The 25,322-nt window shown below is 52.2% G+C and overlaps 1 protein-coding gene across 2 annotated transcripts; it reads right to left on the bottom strand.

Moving 5' to 3' along the window:
- Nucleotides 1-7,173: 7,173 nt before the first annotated feature.
- Nucleotides 7,174-24,303, bottom strand: SDC4 (syndecan 4). 2 transcript variants are annotated; one of them, XM_021527861.4, is made up of 5 exons: nucleotides 24,159-24,303; nucleotides 10,678-10,819; nucleotides 9,751-9,803; nucleotides 9,327-9,510; nucleotides 7,174-8,127 (listed from the first exon to the last, which is right to left on the bottom strand). In XM_021527861.4, exons 1-5 carry the CDS (start codon nucleotides 24,231-24,233, stop codon nucleotides 7,976-7,978), a joined length of 606 nt encoding a protein of 201 aa, XP_021383536.3. In that variant the 5' UTR covers nucleotides 24,234-24,303; the 3' UTR covers nucleotides 7,174-7,975. The 2 variants fall into 2 exon arrangements, with proteins under 2 accessions (XP_021383536.3, XP_077643150.2); XM_077787024.2 differs by lacking the exon at nucleotides 24,159-24,303 and having other exon boundaries at nucleotides 10,678-11,028.
- Between the last annotated feature and the right edge of the window lie 1,019 nt (nucleotides 24,304-25,322).

The following is a 25,322-nucleotide window of genomic DNA, read 5'->3' as shown; positions in this document are numbered from 1 at the left end:
AGCATTACCCACACACCCCAGTGGGGTCCCTGAGCACCCCACCAAGGGCAATCCTGGCCCCAGCACACAGATTTGCACAGTGCCCAGAAACCCTGTGCTGATTTTATCCTTTTTCTGACAGAGCTATAAATTACCCAGCTGGGCCTCAGGATGCAACACTATGCTGGTGCCAAAATAAGCCAAGCTGGGTTGCTGAGGAATTACAATTACCTGCTCAAGAGGCTTCAAGCACATCGGGAACTGCTCAAGCATGTGGCCCTGCTGGCCAGGCTCTGAAATAAACCCAAACAGCATCAAGGACAGAGTGAGCCCGAGGCACCCGTGGGTGCCCGTGTCACCAGCAGTGCCAGGAGTGGGTGTTATTAGCCCCGGGCCTGAGATGGGCAGTTCAGGGGAGGAGACTGCCACGCTTCTGTGCCCACAGCCCTGGGCACTCAGCCCTGCCCATGCAGCCAAAAAGCCGGTGGAAAATTAGGCTTCCTTTTTGTCAGTGGCTTTTGTTTTGTTTTGGTTTGTTTTTTTTTTTTTTTTTCTTTTTCCCTAAAAGCCAGCTGAAAACAAGCTAATTCCCGCCAAGCTCCGGACTCCCTGCAACTCAGGGAAAGACCAAGCCCAGGGGCCAGCAGTGTCCCACAGGGCTGCATGCTGGGCCACTGCCCCAAGGCTGAAGCTGGGGTTCAGTGGCCTGATTAGGGGTGTAGGGTCAGTGCTGGGCTCCCTGTGGTCAGTTCCAGGCTGCAGCACTGCTGGGGGGTTTGGGGATCCAGTGACAGGAGCTGGATGGAGGGCAACCTCCTTTCATCCTGTTCTCAAAAGAAACACAGGGATCATTTACTCAGGATTCACTAGGGAAGGAAAGTAGCTTTTTAAACAGCTTAAATAAACAACTAGGCTTGAAAACACAGCCCTGATTTCCATGCACTGCTGCAGTAATTAGGGCGCAGACCAGGCAGGCAGTAACAGATCAGCACTGAGAAGGAAAGGACTGGACGCAGCTCCTTCCCTGTGAGGCCAGGGGGATTTGGCATCAGTGGAGCTGCCAATGGATGAGCTAAGCAGCACCCCTGGGTGCTGTGGGGCTTGGCAGGAGCCTGGCATGGCTTTGCCCAGAGCACTGTGAGGAGCAGGCAGGACTGTGCAGTACCACGCATGGAGCACATTGGCACCCAGCTGCATGGTGCTGCTGCCTGCAAGAACCCCCGTGCCCCAAATCCTAAATCAAGCCTCCTGCCCTGGTTGGTTTGGGCTGGGACAGCTTAGAGGTGAAGCCCCAGCAGTTCCACTGGTGCCCCTCACCTCTGCAGCAGATTTGGCCAGAGGGAGAAGGAAAGGCACTTAATAAACCTAATATCTAAATGAACAGCAAGAGCAGGATGGGTGCCAAGAGGCAGGGTGAGATTTGCTCTTTGCTTTCTGCCTTGGGGTGCTCACCAGGAGTGTGGCTCTGGGAGAACAGCCTCCCTCCCACTGCAGCTGTGGCTCCCAGGGAAGCTGGGGATGCACCCAGAGCTTGTTCCCAAGCCCCTGCCCAATGTCACCAGCCCCGCTGGGCTACTCTGGTGGGTGTGCATGGTCACCAGCCCCTCACACCCTGCCGAGAGCCGACACGTGTGTGTGCCCACAGCCCCGGACTGTGCTGGGGGAGCGGGTGGCTTTGAAGGGCTCTTTGTTCCCCGTGTAATTATACCTGAGCAGCGGAATAGAAACGTGCTGAAAACCCCTCGCTGGACCTTTCTGACGGGAGCCGGGGCCTTTTGCTGCACAGTGGCTCCATTGTTCCCTTCCATGTGCCTCCAGCAGCCAGACCACCTCCTGCACCCCCCGCTTCCCCAAAATACCAAAATAACCAGCCTGTGATTAAAAACCAGGCCTTTTCCCTCCAATACTGGGCAAAATGCCCCAAGCCACTGCCCTACCCAGGGCTGGCAGGGCGACGCTGTGGCAGCAAGGGCAGGGCCCGCAGGTCAGCCGGTGCCTTTGGCACTGGGGACACCCCGGACCTTCATAGAGCCATGGGGACATCCATGGGGACATCCATGGGGACATCCACGGGGACATCCATGGGAACATCCATGGGAACACCCATGGGGACATCCATGGGAACACCCATGGGGACATCCATGGGGACATCCACAGGGACATCCATGGGGACATCCATGGGGACATCCACGGGGACATCCATGGGGACATCCATGGGGACATCCATGGGGACACCCATGGGGACACCCATGGGGACATCCATGGGGACATCCATGGGGACATCCATGGGGACTCGTATCCATCCCTGCCCATGGCAAACCCCGCGGGCAGAAAGGGGCAGGGGGAGAAAGATGGGGGAGAAAAAAAAAAAAAGAGGGGGAGAAGAAGGGGGGAAAGGGGGGAAAAGAAAAGGAAAAAAAGAAACTCATCCAGCAGGATTCACCAGCATTACTGAGACCGCAGAGCGCAGTCCTACGGCAGAAGCGTGGCCGCCGAGGAATTCCCACCCGCAGCGGGGCCGGTCGGGCAGCCTGTGACCAGCAGGGACGGCCCCTAAGAGACCCCGGGGCGGTGGGAGCAGCGAGAAGCCCCCTCAGTGCCCCGGGGCGGCGGGAGCAGCCCCTGAGCCCCTCAGGGATCCCGGGGCGGTGGGAGCAGCCCCTGAGCCCCTCAGTGCCCTGGGGCGGTGGGAGCAGCCCCTGAGCCCCTCAATGATCCCGGGGCGGTGGGAGCAGCCCCTGAGCCCCTCAGGGATCCCGGGGCGGTGGGAGCAGCCCCTGAGCCCCTCAGGGATCCCGGGGCGGTGGGAGCAGCCCCTGAGCCCCTCAATGATCCCGGGGCGGTGGGAGCAGCGAGAAGCCCCCTCAGTGCCCCGGGGCGGTGGAAGCAGCGGGCAGCGGGGCACGGCCGGGGGGAGCGGGGCCTGCCGTGCCGGGCGTGCCCAGCAGGGGGCAGCAGACACGCGGGGAGGGAGCGGGATAACGTGGGGAGAGTCAGGATAACGCGGGGGGAACCGGGATAACGGCGGGAGTTGGGATAACGAGGGGAGTTGGGATAACGGGAGGGGCCGGAATTACCGGGGGGTGGCCGGGAACCGGGATAATGGGGGGAGTTGGAATAATGGGGGGAGAGTCGGGATAACAGGGGGAGAGTCAGGATAACGGGGGGAGCCGGGATAACGGGAGAGGCCGGCATAATGGGGGGAGTCGGGATAACGGGGGGGCTGGGATAATGGGGAAGGAGCCAGGATAATGGGGAAGGGGAACTGGGATAACGGGGGAAGTTGGGATAACAGGGGGAGAACCGGGATAACGGAGGGGGTTGGGATAATGGGTGGGGCCGGGGGGATGCCGCAGCGTTCTGCCAGGAAATTACGGTTGTCCCAATCCTGGAAGCGTTTGGATGGGGCCCCGAGCAACCTGGTCTTGTGGACGTTGTCCCTGCCCCTGGCAGGGGGTTGGAGGATCAGACTTTGAGGTTCCTTTCAAAGCAAGTCATACTCTGATTCTATGAAACACAACCCTTCAAGAGCCCCTTTGGCACAGGGGACAGGCTTGGAGCCCCCAAAGGGACCAGAACTTTGAGCATCACCACCTACACCGTGACTGGCACCAAGCAAGTTGGGACAGAGGACAGGGAAGGAAGAACTGACCGGTTTTAGCCCCAAGTATCAGAGCATCCCTACAGCAAAGGGTCACCCAGTGATACCAGAGGAAGGAAAGTTTTCACCTGGCAGACCCCAGTCCCGAAGACAACCTGCTCTGTTACCTCCCGCACAGCTCCAGTTTATTCAGCTAACTGGAGCCAGTGATGCCCTACTCCAGCCCCAGAGGGCAGGGAGGGCTGTACCCAGCACTCCCATCCCCTGGGCTCACCCTGACCCTGCCTGCAGCCACAGGGAGCCCAGCTGTGCACCTGACTCAGTACCCAGGGGGCTGGGGGAGGCTCATGGCAAACACCACACCTCCAGGGTGCAGGAATTGTGCCCTCCCAGACTCTGCAGGTTCGAGGTGCTGGGGACAGGCACCACAATCACCAGCACATCACTGCTGTGAGCCACTTTGGCACCTTTGGCACACAGCCCAGTGCCTCAGCTCACACTGCAAAACAAGGGACCCAAACACCCACAAACATCACCTCAAAACCCCCTGGAAGCCATAAAGCAAAGGGGGTCAGCAAGGTTACACCTAATTTTCCAGCTCCTCCATGTCCCTCCTTCAGGGAGCATTTGGGAATGACAGACCTTCCCTGGCTGCTCAATCACATCAGTACCTGGGAGGGTTCCAGCTATTTTCAAGCCAGATAAAGAAGATCTTCAGCACTAAGAAGAAAACCAAAAAGTGCCATCTGTGAGGTCAGAGGTGAAGACCAGTAATTCTCATGGTATGGTACCTCTCACCACACAACCAGGTACAGGCAGGCTAGAAGGGCAGACGGAGGGAATGGTGACAAATCCATCTCAGGAACCGGAGCTCTGCAAGGACAGGCAGGCAGCCAGGCTTGTGCTCTGGGGATTTGCAGACTACCCGTCCAGATTGCTTTGCAAAAACAAGGCACTTTTACACTGAGGGCAGTTTTGGAAAGTACACAGCATTCTTGCAACCAAGAGACGAAGCCCAAGAGAGAAAAGAAAGGGAAAAGAAAAAAAAAAAAAAGTGACAAACATGGGCTGTTCCAAGCAGCACTTCCAAGAACCTGTCTCAGCCACGAGAACATGGAGATCGCAGGAGGACGTCAGCAAAGTGCTGACAAACAGCAGCTCCCAGGAGCACAGGAGGGCCCTGGGAGCACAGGGCTCTGCTTTTCTTAGCACTGATGAGACTCTCAGAGCACATCTGTGAGCACACCTGGCACAGAGCAGGCAACAAGGAGCACAAGAGCACGTGCTACTCCCTCACCCTGAGGGAGCCTGTGTACTAGTCCCAGTTTGTTTCCTCTGTCCATGCTAATCCAAACCACCTGGAGCAGGAATTCCCACCAGGGAGAAGGGAATTAGATTTTCTCAAGGATGATAATCCATTTAAAGACAGCACTTCTGAGGAGCCTCAGCACTGCTCCCTGTACAGCCTCTGCTCTCCCACCTGCCAGGAGAGAAGTGGGTCCTGTCCATTGAGAGCAGCAAACTGACAGAGCAGAGGAGTTTGGACAAACAGCAGCTTCCTCCAGAATTTGCCTGAAAGTGTAGCTGTTCAATCCCAAACAGCATGAAGGCACCTGTGGACTTGCTCCCAGAGCAGCTGATCCACTCTGCACCTATTGGAAGGGCTACATTGGTTTAAAGAGGGTTGGCTTGAAACTTGTTCAAGCAAAACACCCAGTGCACTGCTTTCATGTGAGGGGAAAGGCACAGGCCTTCCTACCTCCCTCTGCTCCTCCTGATTACAAGGGGACAGCGCTGTCCAAGTGTCACCACAAGGCAGGACACTCAGCCCATGGCACTGTGCTGTCTCTGCAGCTCCAGAGACACGGGGCAGCTGGTGCTATGGGAATCGTGCACGGGTGGGGCACTGCAGGCAGCTCAGGAGCTGCTGACAAAGCCCCTTTGAGCTGCAGCCACCGCGCCAGTCCCAGCGTGCCACCCCTTCAGTAAACCAAGTAGTTACACAAACATTAGCTCCTGGTTATCCAGCTCCCAAAAGTAATTTCAGATCAGAAACAGTCTAAAAAGCCAGTTTTAGAAAGTACCATTTATTTGAGGAACCAAAAAAAAAAAAAAAAAAACCCAAACAAAACAAAACCAGTAACAGTGGAAAATTCCCAAGAGCCATTACACAAGAGAATCTGAATATCCCGAGAAGCAGCCACAGCTCCTGCCTGCCTGGCAGTGCTGTCCACAGGCAGTACAGTCCTCCCTCTCCTCTCCAGCCTGTGAACTCTGTGCAGCTTTGAGAGCCTCCCAGAGCCCAGTTTCCCTGAACACACTTGTACTGGGACTGAGTCACCCGGAGGAGGACCTCTCCTCTGTCCCAATGTCTCAACACATGTTCCTGCCCACACATTTTCTTCTATCATCTCTCTGGATTTGGCCTCAAGCCTACAGCAAATCCTCAGGAAGGAGGTTTCAGGAGCCATGAAGATTTCCAACCAGCCTTTGCAACTGCCTGGTTTAGTGCTGCCTGCTCAGGTGCTCAGTTTGGGGACCCACACACAGATTTTTGTCTCACACCACGTCACAGACTCACAGATGCAGGAGCCAACTTGCTCGTGGTTCTGTAGCACCTTCCTGACACGGTGGCACCAGACACACAGCACCCTTTGCTCTGGGAGGCTGGTCCCACCCTCAGTGGAGGTAGGGGCCAAGAACAGGGGATGTTAAAAGAGCCACAGTGGAGTTCAGAGCCTGCCCCTATGAAAGCTCGGTGCTTCCCGGTGGGAGATGCCACCCTGGCAGAGCTCAGATCCAGTCTTCCCCGAGGCAGGGCTTGGCACAGCACTGCAGGGGACAGAGAGTTGTCACCTCCACCCTGAAAGCATCCAAAGCTTGCTCCAAAGGGCAGCCCAAGGTGGGGATCTCTGCTATGATTCTGTGCATCCAACCAGCACATCCTGGCTGCAGCTGCTTCCAGGAGCTGGACACGGCCATGGAGCCCCCAGGCTCCTTCCCAAGCACAAGCCCCTGGTGCTCCACACGAGACATTGGACAAACAGCAGCACAAACAAGATCAAAAGCCTCTTACACATCACACCATAAGGCTGCTGAAGAATTAACTCCAGCCTTTTCATTCTCATCTCTATATATCTCAGTAAAATATATAATATATAGTTCTATAGGATTGATTGTAATATATTACAGCCTAGAATTACTCCTGTCTTTTCCCTACTTCAATCATATTTATGCATCCAACTTTGCATACAGAAGTTATTGCCTTGAATTTGTAATTGAAATTCACAGAATAAAGCTTAAATAGTTTTCACAGAGACTCATTATATTAGTGTTTTACATAAAAAGGATAAAAGTTACCAAATGAGAAAGCAGCCATTTCAGAAACTATAAATAATTCTATTTTAAAAAATCCTAGAAAAGTTATGAGAAAACCATAAATATATTTACCCTCTATAGTAGCTGCTGTAGAACTAGAAGAAACCTGTAACACTGTAGCTAACGCTGCTTCAGTTCAGAATATAAATCATATAAAACAGCATCTCTAGAGAAATGCCCGGCCAAAGGAAACACAAAGGGATTGAAAAAATAAATCTGAGGAAATTAAAAAAGTAGATTTTTTTTATTATTTCAAAACAATTTCTACAAACTTTATATAAACATTAGGCTATTTTCTTTTAAATTTTGTTACAAAAAATCCTACAAGCAATCCTTAAAAAAAGGTAAGAGACTGCAGGCAAGGAAAGGGTGTTGCCATAGCCAAACACAACTGGCTGTCCTGATTTCATGGACTAATGACCCTTGCCTGGGGCCAACAGGAAGAGACAGAAGTCTCCTGGGGAAGATATTCCCATAGGCCCTTTATGGCATTCAGGGATATTGAGCCCTTGTGGGCCTTTTACTCCCCGATAAGGCAACATTATCGGTAGTGTAAGAGATTCATAAATAGTTCTCCACAAAAATGTTTCACATCAACAGCCTGCTGCAAGACATCTAGTAGCAAGATTTATAAAAAAAGCCATCTTCTATAGAAGCAGCCAATCCCAGCACAGCACGCTGGATGCAAACACATGGTGTTTGCTTCCATACAGTCTGGTTTGTGTTTATATACCCTCTATAAAACCAAGCAGAAAATTTGGCATCTTTATTCCTTTTACACTAACTTAGAAAAAAAATACACTGAGGTTTTTTTTTTCAGACTCTTTGTATTTCATTGGGCCCTTGTTAGCTGAGCGGGATGGGAAGGGTCACGAAGGAAGTTTGTTTTTTCTCAAAGTCACTTTGAAATTCAATCCAAAAAATAAAAAAAGCATTTGTTCAGCACATCTCATCTGAGGGCACAGTGTTTCCATACAGTCTGCTTGTCCTTTGATGGGCACAAGGTGCTGCTGAGCTTTAGGCATAGAACTCGTTTGTGGGGGCTTTCTTGTAGATGGGTTTCTTCCCCAGGTCGTAACTGCCCTCGTCCTTCTTCTTCATGCGATAGACCAAGAGCAGGATCAGGAAGATGGCAAACAGGAGACCCACTGCTCCTCCTGCAATGAGAGCTGGGGAGAAAAGAGAGACTGGAATAAGTCTTGGACAACTCCAAACCACTGCTGCTTCAAGAGGAGCAGCCCCCAGAGTCAGCGTCCATGTGCCTGTCACTGCATGTGCTGGCACTTTCAGCAACAGCAGATGTTACTGGCAAAGGCCAGGACTGCTTCCAGTCCAACCACAGAATAATCACATGTTCCACATTAACCAGTTTGAGCTAATCTTCCAGTTTAGTCCAAAAAAGAAATGTTGACAAGATGATGTTGTCTCCCTGTATAGAGACAAAAAACCACCCTAAAATGCCCCACCACAACCCATAGGAAAGTGGTATAGCTCCAATCTGAATGCTTTGTTAACCCGTGTGAGCACACCCTGGGGACTCTGTATCTCAATTCATCAACGTCCAATTACCAACACCACTTCCCTCAAAAAAAAAAAAATAAATCAGAAAACCCCAAGAACCAAAACCCACAAACCTGCAAAAAACTACTAAGATTTCCTCTCTCCTCACACCAAGTATGACCACAAGGCTTCACTGAAGCTTATTCCTTGTTGTGACACCTATTGCTTGCACTAAATCAGCTTCTTGGCTAAATGGTTTTGCAATTCACTCTTCCAGTCTCTTCTCTGACTGCAGCTCAGCAAAAAGGACTGGGGTTTCTACTCAGACCATCAGGCCAAGTGCCTGAAGCAGCAATATGCTGCTGGGGATCGACCTGTCCCACATGTTGAGGGGAAGGCAGCCACTTGGTTTTGCTCTAGACATTGGTACTCCGATTCCTACAGCTGACCACACGTTGGAATCCCTTAGAAGGGTGGCTTGGCTCCTGGCAAAGCTCAAAAAAGGCAGAACTTGGGCAGAGGTTGGAAGGAAAATACCTGTATTTGATATTAAAGTCTATGTTGTCACTGCTTTATGGCCAGAAACACCTCTTGTTGAGGCAGTATCTGGGTGCAGAGCAGCTGCCACATGAGTCAAGCCAACAGTCAGCTGGCAGGCTCAAAAATAAGCTGTTTATCCCAGCAAAGACAGCAACAGGCTCTGCTGTTAAGGGCTGGGAGGCAGAAGCCACCCTGCTACACGTAGCCACAGAGGTAAAGCAACTCATTCCCCTGTCTGCAGGAAGCTGCTCCCCAGAGAAACAGGGAACAACAGAAGCCATTTAGCTTTTCAGTATTAATGATTTACCAGGACATGGTGGATTATTACCTGTAAGGACTTCTGTTCTTTCAAAGATGCTGCTGTTGGCTGTGCTTGCCATGGAGATCTTGTTGGACAGGTTCTCTTCGATAGGTACAGCTTTGTCTGGAATGATTTCATTGTCCACCATTGTGTTTTTCTTCTCACCTTCTATCTTTCTCCCAGTATCTCCAGGGATATAGTTGTCAGATATCTACAGAACACAGACAAACCACACCCATCAGCAAGCAGCACCCAGCCTACCCACAGCTGAAAGCAGGAGGGTGTGCAGGGAATGAAAGTTTGCTCAGTGCATTATGAGTACACTGTGCCTGCTCATGCAGGTGGATCTGTCTTGATGCCACGTCCTGCAGGGGGGAGGGTGCTCAGAAAGTTTCACAGACAGAGCAGAGGAGCTACATGCTGCTTAAAGACACACTGGGGCAATACCTACCGCAGGGGTATCCATGGTGGTCAGATACAAGCCATCTTCAGAGTCTGGGTAGTCTGCAGAAGGAGCAAAAAAAAAAAAAATAGAAAGGGTTCTTAAGTTTTTATCTCATTACATGCTGTTTTTACAGGATTCAAACCCTTCCTGCAATACCAGCAACTGCACATACTAGGACTCTTGTCCTCTACAATTCCCTCTTATCTACTGGTACTATTTATCATTGAATGACTTGGATTGCACAAGACCACCAGATGTAATCTTGAAACCAGCACCTCTCCACTGGGAGGGATCTTCAGCTGGACCCATTGACCCTGCAGAGCAGGTCTGCCACAGCTTATATAAGGTAATGCCAATGGAGGGCACTGCTCCCACCGCCCACCCCTAAAGGATCCTTCACCAACCCTCCAGATCTGCCCAAACATGTCAGGCACTGATTTCACCATTTGTTCTTTTACTTTTGGAGAACAAATGTTCACATAAAGAGACACAGAGCTACAGAAACTGGTTTGGGCAGGGAGCTTGCATGTCACAGAGAGTTCACTTGAACACCAGTTAGTCCTTTACCTTGTTTGGCCTCAACTGAGATATTAACTTTAGGCCTTTTAACACTGTCTCAACAATAGCTTATTTTTTTAAATGTTTCTCAGCAGTTCTTTGGAGTTCAACAGGAAAAAGATCCAGCCAGCACAAGGCCTTTTCATTTGCAGCAAAGCAAGCTTGGCTGGACTCCATGTGTCCTCCCTGAGTGATTCAACATCACAGCACCACTACTTTCGCTGTTCTCATCTGAGTGACTACGAGTCACAGTTTTCATCTCCACCTGACACTGGTTTCTCAGGAGCTCTGGCTGTGATTTAGCCTATCACTCGAGGGCTGGTGCTGAAAGAAATTTCACAGCAGCTGCTGAGGGAGATCCACTTCCCCACTCACCTCCTGACCCAGATGTCTCATCTATATCTAAGCCATCAGAGGTTAAGTGAGGCCTGAAATCACCAATGTCTTCATCATCTGGCAAGTCCCCAGAGGCAGGGTAGTCAAGCCATCCAGCATCCATGGTTTCAGTTTCTCTCACCTGTAAATGGGAGTGGAGACATGTTAAATATGAAACAACTCTCCAGAAGCATTTCACAGAAGGTTCAGAGCCTGAGTACATCACTTCTACCAGAAAAATATTAAATGCTGAACTTCCTCTCCACCAAAAGCCTTACCTTTATCAGCTGGATTTCCCTAGAATTTCTCAGAACAGAAGTGAGAGCCAGGCTGGGAGGGGAATTTCCTGAGGGCTACAGATTGAAGAGGTTCACCCAAACACACAGGGTGAAAATATCACAAAAGGATCTTGGTCAGGAGTTTGTGGCAAAGCATTTGTTAAAGCAGTGCCTTGAGCTTGTGATAAGGGAGAGCTTGGAAGGACTTGGAATTCCCAGGAAAAGCCTGATGGGTGTAGGCCAGTTTTTTGCATAGCACCAAAGCAATTCCTCATTCTTTATACTGAGAACAAGCCTATTTTATCACCCAAGGGTTAAAAGCTGGTCTGTCAGTTTAGCTGAATTGCAGTGCAATACAGGCTGAGTTCAAGAGCACTGCTATCAATAATTACTTGCCTGAAGGAAGAGCTTCCCCTGCATCACCTGCTTTAAAAGCATGTAAACAAACAAACCCATAAAATATCTGCAGGATCCAAAGGCCCAAGGAGTGCAGTTCCAGCAGGAAAGCTGGAGAGCCTCCCAGCTATCAGCTGTTTGGCCACAATGGCAATTTGTGCACACACACAACATGAGCATACCAGAGCTCATTTGCACTTGGACCTTCAAGGAGCCACGAGCCCAAATCTCCTGCCCTCACCAAAGTTATGCAATTTCCCAGCACTATTTCTCCTCGCCCTGGGGCCAGGCCAGTGAGGGTACCACAGGTATGAGCTTTGGGGGTTGCTCAACACCACCCCACAGACTCCAGATGCTTCCAGAACCCAAAATCATCCCCATGGAGGGGGACTCAACCCCTTCCCCCAGGCAAGGGGCACAAATGCAGATGGACAGGTCCCTTAGCTGGGGGCTAAGCTGACAACATTATTTCATGGTGTCCTCACAGGACAACTGGGAAGTCTTGACAAAGATTTGTCTACCCACAAGAGCATTCCACAGTCCTGCACATCTCAGGGTTTTTCCCAATGTACAAGCTTACCGAACTACAGCCTCACTGGGGTAAGGAGGATCAGAGACTCGTGGGGACACTGAGCTGGATGGCAGCACCACCAAGCCCCCCTGCTCACCTGGCCAGGTGTGGCCCATCCCACAGCCCAGAGGTGATGAATTGCATCCGCTATTGATTCTAACCAAGGCAAACAATCAGCCACAAGCCATGTGTCAGCTTCCTCTGCCCACAGCCCCAGCCCTGCTTCCAGCCCCATTCCCCTGCCCACAGGCACACAGAGGGTTGGCCACAAACAAGCACAAGATGTTTCTCATTTTTTGCACCAGGAGCAGTGGCACTGGATGTGCTTTTCCTTGCTTATTGAGGCATTTTTGGTTTCCCCAGCAACTCCACTACAGGACAACCAGATGAACAGCCCAGAGGGCATGAACTGCTGAAGCCAGTTCTCCTCCCAGACCCTCTCTCTGCTGTGCCAAGCCTGGCACTAGATGCTGGGAAGGGGGCTGGGAGGAAAGTCAGCTTGGAAGGAATCCTCTTGCAGCCTGGAATCAGGCATTCCTAACGTTATGGATCACTTGCTCCAAGGCAAATTCATTTCAAGATATGTGAAATACAGCCACAGCCAGCCCTGCAATGTAAACTGCTTGCCAGCATGCAGTAGCTGTTCCCAGGGCACCTTCTGCCATTTCATTGAGGGTCAGGAACAACCCAATTCCTGGGGCTGGGGAGCACATTTGCTGCAGATCCAAAAAAGCTCTGTACCAGGCAGAGATTGGTGTTGGCCAGTGCTGTGCCGAGCCACGCCCCAGTGCCAGCTCACCCTGTACTTCACCATGAGTCACAGCCAGAAATGTCCACACAAGGGCAGCTCAAGAAAACCCAGGTTTAAGCCCTGGAGTGGCTGGACAGCCCACTGGCCATATCAGATCAGCCTGGCCACGAGCTGAGTGGTGGCACACAGCCACAGTGATTAGTGCACGCTGTGCAACACACCAGGCCTGGCTATCAAAAATCCCTATTTAAATCAGGACAGACAGTGTTTACCAGCAGGGCACGTAACAAGGAAATTACTGACTCACAAGCATAAATAAGATTATATGGGAGCGTTCCCTGAACTCATTCTTCATCATCCTCTTGAGCAAGGATGGGGAAGCTCCTGGAGGCCGCAAGAACTTCGCAAACCATACAGGAAACTTTTCTTGTGGGCAGTGGCCTCGCATCACAGGTTCATCCCACAGGGAAGTCAGGGCTGCTGGGCACCTCAATTACTCTCCAGGTTTAAAGGCATGTACTTCTAGGAAGCAGCCCTGCCTGGGAGCTGGGGCACGGGCAGGCTGGGAAGAGTTAACACTGGAGCGCTGTGCTCACAGGGCAGGTCTGCAGCAGGCACATTCCTCACATACACACCTGTGAGAGGGCACACAGGCACCTTCAGAGGACTCAAGAGCAGCAGCTCTGGGGCTTCCCAAGTGCCACATAAAGAGCTCCCTGGTGTATTGTTTTTAAAAAGTACATCCCTTTCCAAGAGCATGCAACCCTCCCTGTGGCTCTGCTGCCCAGTGAGGAGGCACCTCGGAGGGTGCCTGTACTTCCTCCTGGCTTGCAGGCTGTGGCCAAGAGGGAAAAGCCCCGAGATGACCACAAGAGGATGGTCAGCCCTTGCCAAGTCATCCCTGGCCACATCCAGCTTAACACCATCTGCAATTGCCAGCTGGAGAAGGGCACCAGTGCTGAGCTGAGCCTGCTTTCCCTGCACTGGAGCCAGGCCAGGGACTTGCTGGGAGAGCCTGGGCGGCTGCACAGCCCCACCTCACCCTGGCAGCTGGAGTCTTACAATTAATATGCTCCTCTCTAGGAGGAGTCTGTACAGGAATCAACCTTTCCTGCAGGAGTCTAGTTCTAGGATTTCTTCCTCATGTTAAGCAGCTTTATCCCCAGTAAGCATGAAGGGAGATTAAACAGCATGCTGGGGAGCAGAAGCTTTTCGTGCCTGCCAGTGGCCCAAAAAAAAAAAAAAAAAAAAGAGTTTATTCCCTGCCCAGACAACCAGCACATCAGGCACGTGAACTGTGTCATTCCTGAAAAAGCTGGGCACAGAGGCCTCATGTTTTGAGACTACTGGATGAAGCCAGACACTGCTCATTGGAGACACAGGAATAGCACCCCTGGGACTCCAGGCAGCCCTGCTGTGCTCCATCCCTAAACCATCCCACTATTTCGTGCTCCTGGGGTTTTCCCTTACAATCCCACAATACCACTCACCTCTTCTCAAAGCAAGATCAGCTATTTATTGAGGCAGCAAGCAAAGTTTCTGTGCAATGTGTGAATTTCCCCATGCCACTGGCAAGTTCCTGGGAAATAATCAACCCAGGCAGCTCACCTGCCCTAGCCTACAAATCCTCACCAACACCTTTGCAAACCCTTTCAAAAAAACCCAAATGGTGTTTTGGGGCAGAGACAAAGTTTTCCAAACATGGAACTGGCTTTTACAGCTGTCCCTCGTCTCTGATCAAACACAGAGTTCATTACAAGCTCCTTTGAAGGGTCACAGCCAGCAAGCTGTAAAGGGAGTCAGACCTGCAGGGACTGGAGCATTCACAGTGTACAGAGCCCTTTATCAAGTTTATAATTTTGGCATGGAGATCCAGCGTTTTTCCTCCTGGTCTCCCTCCCCAGCACTGTGTACATAAACCTGGGAGTAAACAGGAACAAGGTGAAAGTCAACCTTTCCTAGACAAAGGCACATGGAGCTGGGCCAGCCTGGCAGAGGGCAGAGGCACAGACCTGTTAACCCTGAGCAGCCTGCAGGGACAGGTGGGTGTAAGCTGTTCCCAGGGCTTCTCAGGTGCTCTGCACTCAGAGTCAGTGGTACAGATCACCTCATGCCACTGCAGCAAGCAGCAACACACAAAATATCCTCCCCAGACAGATGTCACCCCACACCACCACAGTGCACAGCTATCAGCACAACCAGGAGGGGCTCCTGAACAACATGAGCAGCTGCAAGGCTGCAGAGCTCTGTAAACCACAGAGCCCAAGAGAGGGGATTTCCATACAGTTCACTTCCACCCAGCTCTTGCAGGAGCCCACAAACCAGGAAGGTTTTAAAGCTCAGGCCAAGCATGTGAAAGAGCAGGGCTTAGGAGAAAGCTCACCCCCTTGATGTCCCCAAGCCCCCAAAAGCAGAGGAGCCACAGAGCACTGGAAACAGGGCAGCTCAAATCAGTGTGAAACGGCCAAACAAAGCTGATCTCCACAGGAGAGAAGTGTGCAGTGACAACAAGCAGACTGCTCTATCTTCCCATCTGAATAAGCATTAGAAAACCTTTATTAGAAGAGAGATGAGCTTCAGCAGAGGCAGCTCCTTCCAGACAAGTAAGGGAAAGGTCTATATTCCCTGCCAAAATACCCTTCCTTCACTCCCTTCTCTCACTCCATGCAAGGGAGAAGAAAATAAATACACAAAAGTCATTTTAGTCCTGAGAGCAAAGCAAATATCAGCATTTCAAATCAAGTCACACCTAACTCCCTTAACACACCAGCCACAGTAAAATAATACAAAAAACCCACTTGTGCCACCTCCTTGTGACCATGCCTGGAGGTATCATTTTACCACCCATTCCTGGTCAGTCTGTCCCACATAACTTGCAGCACACAAGGCCTGCACTGGCCTTTGTGCCAAGGGACAAAAGTTAAACAGCTCCTATCCAGGCATGTTTGCCTTTAGTTGCATGACACGATCACCTGAGGCTTCCAGACATAGTTAAATACTACCTTTGCTCAACACTTCCCAAGCAGTCCTAGAGCAGGGCCACAGGCAGCCTTGCCCATCTCCTCTGACAGCCACTGTCCTGCACTCCCACCACAGTGACCCATGAAGGTAAATCCATGGCTCTGAGGAAAGGGTGAAATCAGACTGGAGTACAGCCCAGGGCTGGCAGGCAGCTCCAGTACCCACAGCAGTTACTGCACAGACCGTGCCTCTTACCAAAGAGGGGAAAAATAATTTTTTTAAAATTGCTTTCAGTAGCAAAAAAAGCGTTTTGCTTCATAAGACAGCAGAAGCAGCACACAGGCTGGGGAACTGCTCAGGTGGTTAGAGCATCACTTGTCCCAGGGGAGCTCAGGGCAGCCTGCCCTAGCAGGTCTCCATCTCCCAGCGTGCTCACCCTCCACACCCACGTGCAGAAGGCACATCCAGCCCTATCCCAGCCCACTCCCCCCTCGGCCAGTCCCTGGGTGATTCTTTAAGCCGTGTGGCCACAAGCAGCAGCAGAGCCATAATCCCCCATGGCAAGGACGCTGTAATCCCACAGGTGCCTCCCCTGCAGCAGGCATGAATCCTCCCAGGCCTGCCTGCTCCAAATAGGTTTCCTTGCACTTACAAAGTCAAACCTCAGCTAGCTTTGAGCTGCTGTGCTCCTGCTTACACACAGCCTGCTCCCTCCAGCCCACACCATGCACGGCCACGCAGCAGAAGCAGGACAGAGAGATTAAAAAGGAATGAACTCTTGTTTAACTGCTTTTGCCCGATTATCAGCCAAGAGCAAAGCCATAAAGATCGAGTCCTTTGCCAGACAGGCACATGCTCAGATATGTTTACTGCAATGGTGGCAAAATAGCTGCTCTGAACACTCAATTCCCAGCTCCACACTCAATTCCCAGCTCCAGAGCCTGACCAGGAAGGAATGACCACTCCCCACTCCAGCTCAGCGAGATAACACTCAGCAGATAGTTGCAGATGGCTGTGTGTCCATCACTTGCCCTGAAGCAAATGAAAAAAGTTTGGAGGAAAACTACAGGAGGAAAAAGCAGGAGCTCTCATGTGACTCAAGAAGAGAACAACTGTGACAAACATTTCACGCCCCTGAAGGGCTCTCCTGGTCACAGGCCATGATACACACCTAGTTCATAAAGCAATTTTTTAAATGGTATTTACAAACCTAATCATAAGTAGTTCATATGCTTCACTGTCCAGAGCTCAGCTCAAAAGCTGGAAAATTCTGTTCAAGCTTTAAAAAGGAATTCACAGTTTTTCCAGCTCACAACTCACTGAGTTGCCCTAGTGTATAATAAATGTTTCTATTACACCCTTATCTGTGGAAGAAAAAAAGGATATAAGTGCCCCAGCAAAACAGCTTTTCCATCAAGGATGATTTTTCATGCTGACTCTTCAAACTTGGGATATTTCACATGTCACACTTCCCCCACATGCCAGGAAGAAGCCTGCCCTCACTGCCCTTTCCTAGAATACAGCTACACCCCAATGCTTTCCCGAACACGCACACAAGCAGAATTTCTACTTGGCAAGAAATCTGTGACGTGCCTTTTTGGGATCTTTCTGCTCCCTCATGCCAGAGCGTCAGCAAAATTAAGCCAGGCAGACACCCAACTTCAAAGAGTGCCCTTCCTATCGGGCTCACCATGCAGCTAATCTCAGCTTGTTTGTACAGTCGAGATTCCCAACGCTGTGCCCTACAAATGCTTCCCCCTCCCACGATCCGTTTTAATCTAATCAGAAGTAGTAGCCCAAAGATTTCGGCTTAGCCCAGGCCATTGAGCTCTGCCAGCACAGTTCTGCTATTTCAAGCCTTGCTCTGCTGGCAAAGGTGCCAGCAAAGAACAGCAGCAGAGGAAGTTATCGGCACAAAAGCACTCGAGACGGTGAGTGCTGCCGCTGTGCTATCAGCCGTACCCGTGTGAGCATTTATACAAACAAACATTTCAACAGCAGGGATTTTCCTGGCTAGCTGCAGCACCAGAGGCTGGGTTTTCAGTGCGTGAGGCTTGGTGGGGATTTTTTCATTTGTTTCTTCACAAAGATATTGCCTACTTAAGGCTTGGCTTGGGCCCAGAAAGCAGCAGACACAGCACGTGCTATTTGGGATAATAGAGCTGTACTTCAGGAAACCTGTCACTTCCAGAAGCATTTTCCTCCCTCTGAGGGCTCTGAACTCCCAGCAGGCTCCTTCCCCTCTCTGAGCAGAGGCTGAGCACACAGCAGCAGTTTTCCAGCCCTTCCTGAGCACATCTGTGTGCCCACAGTGCCACAGGCAGAGCACGGGGACCCAGCCATGGCTCTGGTCACTCCTGCCCGGCGCTGCAGAGCCCGCGCGCGGCTGGACGAGCGAGTCTGTGAGCAACCAACACGCAGGACCAGCTCCTCGTACTCAGCCTCAGGAAATTTGGAATTAGCGCCAAGAACAGCCCGCACATAAACAGTCTCCTGCGAGATCCTGGCTCCAGACTCTGCTCCGCTGCACACTGTGGATTTGCAATAAATATTTACCTCGCTGGGGAACAGAATCTTCCAAGCAAAAGCTCCTGACATCAGTAAGGGCTCTATTTCCATTTGGAGGAGAGTAGAAGCTTCTCTGTTTTTAAAGTGGGACATTAGCCCACTAAAGCAGCTTCTGCCACCCTCCTAGCACCACACCAGTCAGGATCTGTCCCTCCACCTATGGGTCTCGCTCCTCTCCAGGCCAGCACAGGAGCACACCTGGTGCCTTCCTTCCAGCCATGCTCCTCTCAGTCACTCTGCCTTCTGCACAGAGATTTCTGGCTACTGCGCTGTGCAGGCCACTTCAGAGCAAGCCCAAGCACTTTCACAGGCATTTACAGACATTACCATTGCTCTTCATTGCTCTAGTTTGACTGTAGCAGCAGCTAAAGGACAGGAGGCAGGGCAGCCTCACAGCCAGGTAAGTGGGCAAAGCCACATCTCTTTGTATTCAAGTTTGACAGCAGCACAGTTTTAGAAGAACCGTGCTGAAGATACTTTTTTCCCTTCAGCAGCTAAGGCAGAGCAACATCAAAAGTGGAATCCTTCCCATGAAAAGCTTTGCTTTTCCTGACAGAAGAGGATTTGTTTAAGCAAGAAGCAGCCGTGGTTTTGGTTGACATAAGATCAGCTGCTTGGGTAACAGTGCTATGGGTCTCCCAGTCTCCTTCCTGCCCCAAGGAGCGTCTCCCTGAGATTTTAATTAACTGCTTTGATTTTTAAGTTATCCCAATAATTTGTCTAACAACAGCCTCTTGGCATTTCATAAGCAGAGTCTGAGCCTAAACGGATTTAAGGCTAAAACTGACAAGAGTGCATACTTCCAGCAAAAATAAAGACTTTTACAAGAAGCATACTTTTCGAGTCAGCCAGCCTTCAAAAACTGAGAGACACACAGCTATGTATTGCATGCTTTCCCCTCCTATGCTGACATTTTCTCCAGATACAGGATTAAGTATTTAACCCCCTCTTTTGAGACTTTACACTCCTTTAGCTTGCTTTGAATGCTTTCAGTCATTTCAGAGAGTACTGCTGCTTTCCTGTCTCCCATGCAACTCTTGTTTCCAGCAGTATCTGCCTGAAAACGAAGGAACCACAGGGCTGCCAGAGCAAGTTACAGCTGCTCAAGACAGGGCCATTTTCTGATCTGTCTTTGCCAACACCAACTGGGATGCTGGCAGCAGTGACATGTCAGAGCCTGACAGCTTTTCTGCCCACCAAAGGCACAACCAGATTAAACAGGAGGCAGCAGCAAAGGCGCTCGGTGCCAAGGGCAGCACAGACTGGGTGCCAGGCAGCAGCACCAGTTTTGCCTGTCACCCCTTTTCTAGCCCCAGAAGAAGAGATCCACCTCCGCCCCAGAAGCCTGAGTCACTGCTTTGGGTAAGGGGCCAGGGCCGTTACTCAGAGGGTGACAGCAGTGTCCCCGGGAGCTGGGATGCCAAGCCAAATGCCAGAAACCTGAGTCAGAGCCTGACTGCTGCAAGTCAGGGTGACACACAGCAGAGCTGGTCCTCTGACCAGCAGCATTTACTGGACAAACATTCAGGCACACACTTAAATACAAAAAAGTTAAGTCTGAACTAATCTAGCAGCACAGCCCTGTTTGTTAGTGTAGGATCTTTTACAGCCCCTCAGAGCAGAGGCTTATTACAAGTGAAATTCTTTAACTAGGCTGCCCTGTCTATTCAGAGCCACCAAGCCCAGTCCCATCACAAGAGTCTCATTCTAGTGCAAATCATTTGAATTCTTAATCTCAAGCATTTGCATTCCAGCGAGTCTCAAACAAACAGCCACACATGCTCCTCAACAGCAGCCCGGAGGTCAGGCGTGTGCAGGGTTTGTCCCCTCGGTTTTGTAGTGCTTCAACTGCATCAGCTTCTCGTTTGAGGTTGCAAAAGCAGCACAGCTCAGCTGTTGTTACAGGGTATAAAGGAACAGGATGTACTGAGCAGAAGGGGAGAATGCAGCTGTGAGACCTAAGAGCAGGCTCAAGAGGATAAATGTGAACTCAAGAGTTAGGAAGTGTTTTGAAGGATGGATGCTGCGTTTAGTCTGGCCAAAGTGATCACCGGGGAGCTCTGCGGCATCACAGAGCCACGATAACTTCATCAAGAAATCTTACAAGTCAACCCAAGTAATTTACATGGCAGACCGTGGAACCACAGGCTACGATGCCACCCTTACAAGTACAGATACTATCATTAATGAAAAAGTCTTTAAACCTGAGTCCAACAATCCATTCACTTGAGGAAAAACAACTTACACACAAAATACAACACAATCTAGTGGTACCTTATAGTCAAGAGGATTCAAGCAACCAGGATATTTCTAACAGGGCATTGACCAACTCCAGGAGTCCAAAGGGAAGGAAAAGTAGCTGTAGGAGTTGTGCTGAAGCCTGCAAACTGAGCAGCAAGTCAGTGTGCCCCCCCCCCCCCCAATCATCAATTGGAAAGTCAGGTTAGCAGCTTCCAGCTTGTGGTGGAAATGGACACAAGCGTTTTGAAAAGGCAGTACGACACTACAGGAAAATCATGGCAAGGACACATTAGGCTCTAGTTCAGGCATTTGCTAGCAAATGCCCCCCCCAAGCCATTCAAACAGCTCAAGGCAATAGCACAGCCATTAACAGAGGCTTGGAAGGGAAGGAAGAGGGGAAGACACATAGGAAAAACATTTTCCCTGTTACTAAACTGGATGCAGGCCTTCGCAGGATGTCAAAGTGCTGAGACCTTGGGAGAGAGCAATCAGAGGGGCAGGAAAGAGGGCAATGAGGTTGGCTAACAGCCTTTACTTCCCAGGGTGAATGAGCCTCCGGTATCACAACTCTGAAAAGTACCAAGTTCAGCCCCAATTTGCCTCTTGCGCAAGATGTTCGGGAAAGAGCTGAAGCACAGGAAAGCACTCCAGCATGGGAGCTGGCAGCATTTGGGACAGATGAGAGCTGGGCAGCAGTGCCTTTCCCAAGTGCTGCAGGGTGACTGTTCCTACCCATGGGAACCTACACATCCAAGGTGCTCAGCTGTGGAGGGACCAAGCAGCCCTGAACCCCAACCCAGGAGCTGCACATGCAGTTCAAGAAAGTACAAGGTGCTAAAGAAGTTGTTTTTTCCTACACATTACAGTCATTTCATCCCAACAACTATAGGTTTGACTTCAGAAGTCATGAGCTCCTTCTCCTTAAGGGCTAAGGGACATTCCTTCAGACACTGTCATTTTGCTGCTCTGTGTTTTAGAGAGACTGAAGCAAAGCAAAGAATTGCTCTAGATACGAGCATGGCAAATAAAGGTAAAATAAAGTAAAACACGCAGATAGCAATGTCTTGATTTGATTGGGAGGGACAGATGAGAAACCGGGCAAAGAGCAGAAAGAACAGGCCTCGGGGATCAATGGCAGCAGGACAAGCCAAACCGGTTTTAACATTAATAATGCTGCACTACTTTCCAAACACAGCTATCATCAACAAGACACCAGCTTTGCCAATCAGGAGGCCTCTGAGCATGATTGCTTTAGACCAGCAAACAGAGCCCACAAACAGCACGAAGCCTCCCCCACCTCTCCCTAAGCAATCCTCTGCCAGCAGCTTCTGGGTTGGATTTGTGTTCCTCTGTCCTGCTGAGGACACACAAACACGATGTGGTGCTGCATGAAGACTTTTTCTGCATAGTTCAAGGCACAAAAGTAGGACAAGTGCAACAAGCCTGCAGCCCACTAGCACTGCTATAGCCCTGCTGGGCTCCGGGCACTCGGCCCTTTTGCAGCCCAAACTGAGCAGAGCCCAAGCCTGCAGCAGAGGGAATACCTTTACCATGGGGGAATACCCCCTGCTCCCCTCCCATGCTGCCAGGGACACTGCTGGATGCTAAATGCACAGGGAAAGCTCAGCAACACCACTCTGTCCAAGCAAGGCAGACCTCACAGCCTTTGTTAACTCCACTGATGCCACATCTTGGATGCATTGGTGACTTTCTGTCCATCCCCCCCTCAAGCATCTTCTGCAGGAAGCCCATCCTCGCAGAGCACAGAGGGGAGCATCCTGCCCACACATCCTTTGCTTTCCAAGGCACTCGAGCGGAGAGGGCTGGGGACCACCTGGTGACATCGGGCACCAGCTCCAGCCCCCCGGCCCCACGGGAAGAAGGCAATGATCTCACACAAAGCTGCGGGGCTGTCCTAACACAACCCACCCACCCACAGCCTGAGCTCCAACGTCACACTGAGGCACTTCAGTAATATTCCCCACCCTCTTACACATCCAGGATTGCTTCACACGGAGAAATCCCATTTACACCAGAAAGCTGCTCAAGGGGAAAAGAGCCAAGGCACTTTTGTTTGTACAGGCTTGGGGAAATATTCAAGCACCGAATCACTCTCAACATCCATGCTCTTACATAAGCACAAGAAATACAATCCCCATCTTGTTAAGAAACAGCTACCTGTCTTCACCCTGCCCGCATAGAAAAACCAAGAGCCACATGCTGTGCAGCCCTGCACGTTTTGGCAGTGCTATTAAAAAAAAAAAAAAAAATACGGGAGGAGTGCCAGCAGACCTCTCCCAAGCCGTGTGTCATCCTTCTCTCCTCCCCGGCAGCGTGTAACCCAAACAATTTGTTTGGATTAGGCTTTATAGTAGGCCAGTGTTACTGCTCAAGCATCCACTCAAGCTTAGGTAGTTTAAAAGACACGAATAAATATTCCACGTAAATTCTATAAAAGTATTTACACACCACATCTGCGCAAAATTTGTTGTCTTTGCAGAAACCCGATGCTTGCAGACCAGTCCAATCCCCAGGGACACCAAGTTGCATTTCATACCAAACATGGTCAGTGCAACTTCCAGATGCTGTCTGCCCCAAAGGTTTGCCCTACCAGTTTGGGCCAGTTCCCAAACGACCGATTCACGTGCTTAATGGCAGGGATAAACACACCAGATTAGAGTTAAGTGGATTTGGGCTGCTTGGTTTTAGAGAGTAGCTGACAACTACTACAGATGCTCTCTGTGGGAGATTCCTGCTCTACAGTCAGCAGCCCCCAGCCCCGTGCCCCTACTAGAAAGCAGCAGAGCCTTATCAGTTCTGATCTGCCCACCCAGCCTTCAGTCCAAAAGAAACCAATGTGGATGATTAAACCTACTTTGGGAATCCCTGATCTCCTGCAGTTACCTTAATCTCAGCAGCTCTTTCACACTAAGAGAGGAATCTGCCCTGATTGCACTATCAGCAAGATGGTCACACACAAAAACAAACAAACAGCAGGGAAGCCAGAATCCCCAGATCTCTGCTCCACCACGAAGACCCCACATGTGCCGGCTTGAAGCATCCAAAATGTTTCCCCTCATTATATGTTTAAGAGATTTTTAAACTCTCCAGGGTAATGCATCACTTTTCACTCCGATGTGGGAGCGAGGAAGGTTTGATAGACACAGACACCAGGTACCAGCACAACCAGGTAAGGCTGGAAAGCCTACCCAGGTACGGCTGGAAAGCCTACCCAGGTACTGTAACGCATCCAAGAAGAAAAAAAAAAAGAATTAAAGGACTTTCACGACCCGAAGTTGAAGATTCAAATCGCAATGGAGAGCAGCTGATATCCAGCAGGTAGCCGGGGCCCCTGCAGTGCTGCAAGCCCAGCACCCCGAGCAGAACGGGATACGTGAGGAGCGGCACAGCCGCGGGGACAGCGGGCACCGGGCACGGCCGGGCCGGCGCGGCGCTGCCTTGGCATCCGCCGGAGGAAGCAGCGTCCGAGCCAAGGGAACCGGAGGAAGAACGGGAACGTCCTACGGCAGTATCCCACCCTTCCCTTCCCCTGGAGAAGGGCAAGCAGCGGGGGCAGACCGCCCGGGGGGCAGCGGCTCTCAGGCTGCTGGCGAGCGGGGCCCCAGAGCCGCGGGTCACCCATCCCCCGGGCACCGGGAGCCCTTGGCTGCCGGGGCAGAGCTCCCCTTTCCCGCTGTCCCCCGGCGGGACTCACCGACTCGGCGGCGGCGGCTCGCAGGAGGAGGCCGAGCAGCAGCGCGGCGCGCAGCGGGACGCGGGGCAGCGGCATGGCCGGGCTGGGCTGGGCTGTGCCGGGACACGCGGAGCGACGAGCGGCGGGTCCCACCGGAGCGAGCTCTGGCCGTGCCCCGCCGCTTCACCGCCCTTATAGGGCCGGCGGAGCGCACGGGGGCGGAGCGGCGCTGCTCCCGCCCCGCCGGGAATGCCCCGGCCGCGCACCCGCCGGCACCGGGCTGCGAGCCGCCACGCCCCGCACCGGCACCGGGGTGAGAGCCGCACCGCCCCGGCACCGGGGTGAGAGCCGCACCGCCCCGGCACCGGCGCTTCGAGCCGCCACGCCCCGCACCGGCACCGGGGTGAGAGCCGCACCGCCCCGGCACCGGGGTGCGAGCCGCCACGCCCCGCACCGGCACCGCCCCGGCACCGGGGTGAGAGCCGCACGGCACCGGCACCGGCACCGGGGTGAGAGCCGCACGGCACCGGCACCGGGGTGAGAGCCGCACCGCCCCGGCACCGGGGTGCGAGCCGCCAAGCCCCGCACCGGCACCGCCCCGGCACCGGGGTGAGAGCCGCACCGCCCCGGCACCGGGCTGCGAGCCGCCCCGCCCCGCCCCGCACCGCCCCTCACCGGCACCGAGGGTGCGAGCCGCCCCGCACCGCCCCGGCACCGGGGTGAGAGCCGCCACGCCCCGCACCGGCACCGCCCCGGCACCGGGGTGAGAGCCGCACCGCACCGGCACCGGGGTGAGAGCCGCACCGCCCCGGCACCGGGGTGAGAGCCGCACCGCACCGGCACCGAGGGTGCGAGCCGCCCCGCACCGGCACCGGCCCCGGGGCACGCCGTGCGGCTGACAGCCGAGACACCGCGCCGGGACACCGCGGGACACGGCCCGCGACCCCCTGTGCACGCCGGGACCCCCGCACTGCCGGCGGCCACGGTCACTGCGTTACGGGGAGCGGGCGGAAAGGAGAAAGGGAAAGGGGAGAGAGGGAAAGAGAGCGGCGGTGAGAAATGGGGAGGGGGGAGAAAAGCGAGGGAAGGGGGAAAAGGAAGTGAGAAAGGGGTCAGGAGAAAACGAAAGGAGGAAAAGGATGAGAAAGGGGAGGGAGAAGTGACAAAGGGGAAGGAAAGCGAAAG

The sequence above is a fragment of the Lonchura striata genome, chromosome 20 (genome assembly GCF_050655825.1).
Source record: "Lonchura striata isolate lonStrDom1 chromosome 20, ASM5065582v1, whole genome shotgun sequence".
Taxonomy (NCBI): Eukaryota; Metazoa; Chordata; class Aves; order Passeriformes; family Estrildidae; genus Lonchura; species Lonchura striata.
The sequence above is the reverse complement of the archived record's forward strand: the minus strand, read 5'-3'. Positions and strand labels throughout refer to the sequence as shown.

Bases quoted from the DNA above. Each gene is read 5' to 3' on its own strand.
- SDC4 (XM_077787024.2), bottom strand. From the start codon at position 10,900: ATGTACTCAGGCTCTGAACCTTCTGTGAAATGCTTCTGGAGAGTTGTT. The intron at 9,804-10,677 runs GTGAGTGGGGAA...CTCCTTCTGCAG, and splicing joins TGAGACATCTGGGTCAGGAG to ACTACCCAGACTCTGAAGAT. The intron at 8,128-9,326 runs GTAATAATCCAC...TTTTCTCCCCAG, and splicing joins AAGAACAGAAGTCCTTACAG to CTCTCATTGCAGGAGGAGCA.